Source organism: Zerene cesonia, chromosome 14 (assembly GCF_012273895.1).
Source record: "Zerene cesonia ecotype Mississippi chromosome 14, Zerene_cesonia_1.1, whole genome shotgun sequence".
Taxonomy (NCBI): domain Eukaryota; kingdom Metazoa; phylum Arthropoda; class Insecta; order Lepidoptera; family Pieridae; genus Zerene; species Zerene cesonia.
This window is the reverse complement of record NC_052115.1, coordinates 8,761,548-8,770,216: the sequence shown is the minus strand read 5'-3', so window position 1 is coordinate 8,770,216 and position 8,669 is coordinate 8,761,548. Positions and strand designations below refer to the sequence as shown.

Sequence of the window (8,669 nt, the reverse complement as noted above, 5' to 3'; positions counted from 1 at the left end):
ATGAGGCTAGCAATAGTGGGAACAATGTGTATAAATGATTGGATTATGTATCGTTTAGTATAATCGGTATTGGAATTTGGAACGTGGCAAGTAGCATTGCGCGTAACGGGGTGTGGGGTGGAGGAGATAACGTTGTGAAGTGGTCGCGTGCGTGGTGCGCAGAGGGCGAGGCGGAGCGCGAGACGGTGGTGCGCGTGTCGGCGGGCGCGCCGCTCACGGTGGAGTGCCGGCTGCGGCCAGAGCAGCGCGCCGAGTGGCGGCGCGACGGCGGCGCGCTGCCCCCCGAGATGCGGCCCGTGGCGGAGGCGCCGGCGCCCGACGGCCGGCTCACGGCGCGCCTGCGGGCCGCGGCCGCGCGCGCGCACCTGGCCGGCACCTACACGTGCACGCCTGAGCGCGACCAGCGCGTGCGCGTGCTGGTGCAGCCGCCTGCCCCCGCCGGTACCGCCGCGCATGCGCTCGCCTCACCGCTCTGTAGCGTAGTAATGTCGCCCGACGCCAAACTCGTCGCCTTCCCGTAGTTAGTCGCTTCGTTCTCGTCTCGCTCATCACTGTCGTGTCGTTAGATTCTCGCTTTGTTGTAGTTGTATCGTACGTGATCGCTCGGTATGATTGGAGTAGTCGTCGTGCACGTCGTTATCCGTGCCGCATTGTAGAGCTTTTTGTTATTTTCGAAGTTTACATTTTGGGCATCCGTTGGATCGTTTCGCGTCGCACACGCGTCTTGATGTTTTCAAAGGCACGAGCGCGTCGTCGTGCGTGTGCGCGCGACTAACCGATCGCTTTCTGATTTTTTTGCACCACTATATTATATTTTTAAAATATCTAGTAATTGTCTTCTTTCTCATTAATACATTAAAGCGTAAGCGTATATTGACACATAATATCGATTAATGTTTAACTTATCAGGTAGTCCAAGCCGTGGCCGAAAAGGGTGGTGATCCATTATACTCTATAATATAATAATATTCTATTTTTTGCAGTAATAAAACTTGTTCTTTTTTATACGATTTGAGTAAAATCAGCTTAGGGAACAAATATTATTTAGTCTCTAATAGGAATATACGAAACCATCGAGGTACAATCACGAACATAAATAAATAAACATATTAATTTTTAGTTAACGTAAACAATTGATAACCATAATAATATGTACCATATGTATATATATATACAATATCATCACAAAGTTAAAAATAAAAGTATTTTACATAATAAATAATGCCGGTAACATTCATTATTTGATCTTTATCCCTACTATTTAATAAAAACAATAACTTTATGAACATCCCGATCACTCGATCTCGGGGGCGTCCATTAATTACGTGAGACGTCATATCAACTATTATTCCGCCATTGTTCTTTGAATGAGAGAAGTTCTTTATAAGTAGTAATAAAGACTCGTGTTTTCCTTGATCACTACCCCCTTTCAACGGTCGCAGTTTGGCCTATCGAAACACGATTCGTATTTTATTTGATACAAATGTTCTTTTATTAATTCACTACGTCTAATAAACTCCTAATCGAGCCTCGATTACTTCTAATTTCTTGGCTATGCATTTAAACAACGTAGTTCGCGTACGGCTAAGAATGCGTCACCAACGGACGGATTAGAACAATTGCCGGCGAGGACGCCGACCTAATTGCGCGAATTGACCGTCGCTGGGTGTGCACAGGCGAGGCGAGCTCGGCCAGCCCGGCGGCGGAGGAGCGCAGCTCGGAGGCGGCGCGCGAGCTGCTGTTCGACGTGCGCTCCAACATCACGCTGCGCTGCGAGCTGCCTAACGACGGCGGGCTCGCCTACGTGTGGAAGAAGAACGGCACGGCGCTCGAGGAGGTCTGGGAGATGAAGGAGCGCTACCAGCTGGATCACGGCGGCGCCGAGTTCAAGGTGGCGCGCGCCGTGGAGGACGACTTCGGCAACTACTCGTGCGCGCTGGCCGGCCAGCCGCAGCAGCAGCTGTGGGACGTGCGCGGCCGCCCGCACCTCAAGCTGCCCGCCAACAGCAACGTCGTCGAGGGGCAGAAGCTTAAGCTCACTTGCCGGGTACGTTCATATTCATTTGCTCATACTCATTGAACCGCAATGCGCCCGGACTCGACTTCCAGCTCACGCAGTTATTTTTAAATATCGTTTTGCAATTTTTTTTTCTGCAAATTAGGCACAAGTGAATGAAAAAATCATTTGACAAATATTAAATTAACCTATTGAGTGCCGTGTGAGGCCTAATCTGTAGTTACTACTGAAGTTATATTCGATTTTCGAGTTGACGTTAGTTAGTTAGGTACAAAGTAATTCCGTCTTTCCTATAGAATGATTACTGAGATTGTGAGGATAATATTTAAATAGATTTCAAAATTTCTAATGCTCGTTTCGATTAATCTTTCTAAGCTTCTGATCTTATTACATTTATAGTTAAAATTATCATTTAACTTTATATGTACATTTAAATCTGTTTTCGTGTTAATTAATGAAGAGGACAGAAATGTTGCCCTTCGTAAAGGTACATGTAAGTAGGTAATTGATAGATCTAAACAAATGGTTTCGTTGTTTAGATCTGTCCATTTCCATCTTATTACACGTTGCTTTCTTTGTTATTTTTCTTATTTTCAACCGACTCAAAAATTTAAAAGGTATCAATTCGACTGCAATTTTAGTTTTTTGTGTGTTACCGCATAACTTATTACTGGGTGAAATGTTTTATGTTTTTTTTTTTATTTAAAAGCTTGTGACTTTCATGTGGCCATATTTGGACTAGTTCTCAGGATTTGGAAGGCGGTTTAGATTTTTTGTTAAAAAATCACTATCGATGATTATATCCCACACTGAAAAGTGTACATAGATAGTATTTTTGTGCGGCGGTGACCACTTAACACGTTTGCATGTGGTGCGCTATGGCAGGTGATCGGCAAGCCGTACCCGCGCGTGCAGTGGAGCTACTCGAACGCGACGGACGAGGAGGGCAACTTCACGGACGTGGCGGCGCTGGGCGCGCGCGTGTCGCTGGGCGCCAGCGAGCAGGGCGTGCCCGACGGCGCGCTCGTGCTGGAGGCGGCGGCGCGCGCCGACGCGGGCCGCTACCGCTGCGCCGCGCCGCGCGCGCCCGCCGCCGCGCTCACCACGCTGCGCGTCAAGGACATGTACGCGGCGCTCTGGCCCTTCCTCGGCATCTGCGCCGAGGTGTTCGTGCTCTGCGCCATCATCCTCGTCTACGAGAAGCGCCGCACCAAGCCCGACCTCGACGACTCCGACACCGACAACCACGACCAGTGAGTGTGTAGTACACCCCTAACCTAACCCGATATATAGAACCTTAGCCTTAAAAAGAGTTTTTGTACGTCTCTTTTCCCACATTGTAAAATGTCAAACGTACCTCGAGAAAATTTTAATTCTGAACATAAATGTTTCACAGGAAGAAGTCGTAAGTCTTCGGAGCCGTCCACAGCAGAGGGAGGCGGAGCGGCTAGAGGGGGGATGGGGTAGATGGCCAGCAGCGACGACGCAGTGATCTGCTGCGTAATTGCAATATCGAGATTTTTTCAGTTATAATGAAGTACCAAAAATTATAAGATTGTTATTTAGTTATAAATATGTATATTGTGCGCGCCAGCTGCTCCGTAGACAACGTCCCCGCCGGCCTCCAACCGAATACCCTTTTGTTTAACTCGTGTAAATAAAATCATTGTAATATATTTTATCTTTATCTTTCTTAATCAAAACATATAATCTATAAAGATATTCAATCGTCAGCTTACGTTGTTATCGGTTTCACATTAGTGTACTTAATAATATATTTTGCTCGAGTTATTTGTTGTATTTTTATTAATTAACATTTGAATCTTATATAAAAGTTTGAAACACGGTTAATGTTGCTGTTCGACCTTGCGAATGTTGTCTCAGAGATACGACGCGATCGCTTAAGACGGGGAATTCACCTGTTTATTTAAAGAAATCTTATTTTATCTGAGCGTTTGTGATTTTGTTATCGACAAGAACTTATTTATGCCATTGTTATACGAGCAAATAAAGCAAGTGTTGCGTTATCGTGATTGCCATCTTAGAACGCAGTACGTTTAGACTAATTTTAGGATAAACTTGTCGAATAGGAATTAAAAAATAAGTAAAGAAACTAGATGAGTAGCGAACGCAATAGCTTCGAACCGCTTGTGTTGAGCCGCTTGTGAGACGGCGAGTAGCAACACTTCCATAGAACCTGTCGTGTGATGAGACGCTGTGATTAAACCACCAATAAAGTTACAATAACCAACATTTCTTTTATTTATATGCCCTCTACTCCTATACACATTACGATATGTTTGTAAGCGTAGGTTTAATTAGTCACCCCGTACTACATACATAATACATATCCCAATGGTATGGATTCCATAAGCATTTATAGTATTCTAAAATGCTACGTACATATTTTGTCAAACTTCAAATAATTATTAAATTTCTAAAAGCATTTTTGAATCGCCTTGACATAGCTTTAACATTTGCTACCGGTTAGGAAGTCAAGCCTTCATGTTATGCTATCTAACGTTCATTGAACGGCAAAGTCAGGCGAAAACCAATCACGAAAAAACAGTAACAAAACAAAAAATTATGTCAAAAAAAAGTAGTGAAAGAGTTGGATTTGAAAACACTACATGAAACCAAAAAAAAGACATTGTCTGTTTGCATACGGTAACCTTCGTCAATACTGAACCGATTTGAATGAAAGTTTTTTTTTTTTGTTGTACTTATAACATAGGTATTCAATTTGGGCAACATACAGGGCTATAATTTATTACGGAAACTGGAACACCTGATTAAAAACCGTAATAAAAAAAAAATTAAAGATATAAAATGAGTGCCATAACAAGAACTGCAGATCTGAAATACCTGATATAGAAATCCACGAACCCGGCCACGCTATATAACATGTATGGGAATAGCATCTCAGCAAACATTGTTCAGTCGGATGGGCATTTTCTGTTGACTTATAAGAGTCGAAAATTTCAATTTCCCGATGTGGACTCTTAACAGCCCAGCTACACTATAACATAGCAGAATAAGCAAAAGTTCTTCAGTCTAACGGGCATTTTCTGCCGACTTTTAATATTCATTATCTGGAACATATTTTGATGTTGGATCTACGATATCTGCGGAAATTCGGAAAGCAAAGTATTATGTCCATATCATAAACTTATTTTTACTAAAAGCCGAGGCTTTGTTCACGGGCACGAGCATGGGCGTACCCTGGTACCGTTCTGGGCTAGAGGAGGGCATATCAAAATTTTTTAAGCCAGGTCCCGCGCGCTTGTTTTGTCTTACACACCACACGAAGACACCTACAATATATATAAGGAAAACACCCAAGTTATCCTGCAAATGCTTTGTAGAAAAAAAGTCAAATAAATAAACAGAAAATATAATAACAATAAGCATTTCTTTATTTAGATTCTTTAATTAGGTAGGTATTTAGGAGAACTTAGTCTCCTTAGTCGTTTAAGATCCTTGTCCTATTTTAAAAGTAACTCCCGAGGACCTTCAGCTAAACGGTTTATGACGTCTTCCGTGAATTAATCGCCCATACCGTTAACAAAAGTATGTAAATATATTGTTCTGCAAAATAAAAATTTTAATCAATAACAATAGAGAGTAGAGAGGTATACGATATCCAGGGGGGCAGCTGCCCTCCCCTGCCTCCCAGTTTCGGAATATTTTAAGCTAATTCATCTTGTTTGATTCAAGAAAATTTTATCAAGAAGTTAGAATCACAAAAAAAGGATACCGACCCTCAACCCAAACGTTGGAGGACGGAAATGGGAACTTTATCACCGATAGTGATGACATTAAAATTATTTCCAGACCCTACTTAATTGTCCACTCCCTCAAGTCGAAATTATCAGGGAAAAGGAGGATAACATGGTAGAAGTACTCCCTCCCACATTCGAAAAAGTGCACAAAGCAATTATGCGGCTCAAAAATAATAAAGCACCCAGGTATTGACGGCGTGCCTCCTGAAGTGTGGAAGCAAAGTGGAGCGGTGTGAGTTGTACACTCAAGGTATATGAAGTCCTCAAAAAGGGATGAACAGGTTCAACCAAAAGATTGGAATACGGGAATCATCTGCCCAGTTAATGAAAGAAATGTAGCAACTATCGCGGAATTGCCCTGTTGCCAACAGCGTATAAGATCTTTTCGTACATACTGCTAGACAGACTAGAACCTTTATACTACACCACAGATAATTAATACTATACTAGGCTAAACTAAATTTTATACTAAATGAGATAATGGCTATTATAAGTGATACCAACGGTATCAGAAATTATCTACTAATAAATTCGAGATCTTTTTGCATATCAATAAATGTTAGATTGTTCTAAGTTTAAATGCCAAAGAAAGATTCGTATTAAGGTTTAAATAAAAGAAATGCCTTAATTATACCAAACCTTACTGACTAAATATATCACTGAAAAATGTTGGACAACTGTTTAATAATAAATTTTAGTAACTAAATGCAATTACACCTTCCTAAATGCGTTTCTAATAAGGCTTTTATACGATTCAGCCAGGCAAAAAACGTCCTGACTTAAATTTAGGATGCAAACTAGTTGAATGCGATTACACTTTCATTTCAAATCAAGTCGCTCCAAATTGCTATACCTACTCATATTTTTGCTTTGTCAGTGATATCACATTAATATACTTTTGTAACTACGAACGGTAAGGCAAATCAAATCAAATGGGATAAATTACCTTGTAACCGATTTTCTGGTGGTTGAAAGTAAGAAAGAAATAGGTTCTATGTGTCGTCTGTACTTAGATAACAACATTTAGAAAAATATATTTTCTAAATGTTTTTTGTAGTAGTGTATGTTAACAGTAAAGAGTTCTGTGGTCATCAGTTCATCCAATCGAAAATGGTTTACAAATAAAACTATTTAATGGAATTTTTATTCGTTTATTCGTTTCATTTATTATTAAATCAAACACTTAACCTAAACTTATAGCTGAATATATCAGTACAAACATAACAATTTAAGGTTCATATCTTTGCTAGGTTACAGAGTAACCTGTATTGCGATAAATGAATAGTTTGTGTGATTGAGCCGTTTCGAAAGTTTCGTAGGAACATCGTTGCAGCTCTAGCTATAGGTACTATCTTTATCGTGACTGTCGTGGCTTTTGGGATACACCCTATTATTTTATCTCGCCATTCTTTTAACTTTATCGTTCATTATATCGCCTCTATCTATCTAGATAACATTCAAATACTTACAGATGAAAAAATGCATTTGCCTCTCTCAGACACGCTTATATATATATATACATATATAACTGTAATGCAATATGTAACGCGTCTAATTTCATTTAATCATTTTATTTATACGTATCACAAATAGTAATTTTGTTAGTGTCAACACAAATAACATACAAGGTAACGATTAATCCTTAAAAACTACGATAATTATGATTACAAGTTATGTAAGTCACTACTTCAATATAATAATAGAAGCATTTACACTTTTTTGTTAGAAAGAAAAAATTTTTAAAAAGTTTGAGATAGAAATGTAAAGATCGTACCATTGGTTGCTATAAGATGAAAGACAAGATTCGAAATCTTAAATGGCTCTCCTGTTAAAAAAAACTCGTCTTTTCATTTGAAATCCCACTCTGATTCATATAAGTGAAAAGTACTAAACAACAATTATAATGCTGTTTAGATAAAACCTTGCATTGTATGTTATATGCTATAAGAATAAGTTAGCCTAAATTGTATTTTCTTAATGAATGTAAATACCTCTATTAAATTGGAAATAACTGTAATGATAGGGTGTATTATATGTGTTTTTAAATAAATAAATAAAGAAATTGTAGGTTAACGTTTATAGTGTATGTATGTGGTAGTCGCGCATTTGTAGAGGCGTAAGGTCTGCTATGGACCTTATGCCTCTTCAAATGTTCATGGGTTGCGTAAGCCCTTACCATCAGGCATCTCACCAGCTCCATTGCTGACTGTGACATAAAATAAATAATAGGTCTTATCTGGAGGATGGTGAACCCATATGGGCCCTTAGGCTATTGTCTATAGATATTGTATATAGTTGGCGATTCCTTACCATCAGGTCAACCAGCGCAAGCTCGGTTTCCCGCTCTGTAACATAGATCTGGGGTTGATCTATTTTCAAATAGATGAGTAGGTATCACTTATACCCATTATAATAATGGCTGCGGCTGGGAACAGCCCAGCGCGGTTGTGAGGACGGTCGCGGCTATACGACGGTCCTCCAAGAGTGGTGCGACAGGCGGCATGGGGCTATAACCTTCCGCCTTACTCAGGTGCTATCCGGGCACGGTTGTTTCGGGCGGTACCTGTGTGATGTCGCGAGGAAGGAGCCCAGCATAGCTTGCCACTGGTGTGCCTGCCCGGAGGACGCGGCAGATGCTCTTGCCTGGTGCCCCGCATGGGCCGAGCGTCGTGCTCGCTTAATCGCGGTCATTGGGCTGGAGCTCACTCTGCTCCCCATTGTTCATCTATTTTACATACCTCTAAATGATAAGAGTAAGGCAGAACAGCGTTTGCCGCGTCAGTTAGTGTATATATGAAATTCTCGTGTGAAAATGTTAGTAACCATGCACCTCCGAAACGGCTGGATTGATTCTCATGTTTTTTTTTTTT

At 40.9% G+C, this 8,669-nt stretch overlaps 1 protein-coding gene across 1 annotated transcript in view; it reads left to right on the top strand.

Moving 5' to 3' along the window:
* The window catches only part of LOC119831660 (basigin), a 7,289-nt gene extending 3,021 nt beyond the window's left edge, over window positions 1-4,268 (top strand). The window contains exons 2-5 of the mRNA XM_038355106.1: window positions 163-441; window positions 1,677-2,047; window positions 2,903-3,270; window positions 3,414-4,268. Of these exons, the coding sequence (XP_038211034.1) occupies window positions 163-441; window positions 1,677-2,047; window positions 2,903-3,270; window positions 3,414-3,426 (1,031 nt within the window). The 3' untranslated portion in view covers window positions 3,427-4,268. The remainder of the gene's footprint in view (window positions 1-162; window positions 442-1,676; window positions 2,048-2,902; window positions 3,271-3,413) is intronic.
* The last annotated feature ends 4,401 nt before the right edge of the window (window positions 4,269-8,669 follow it).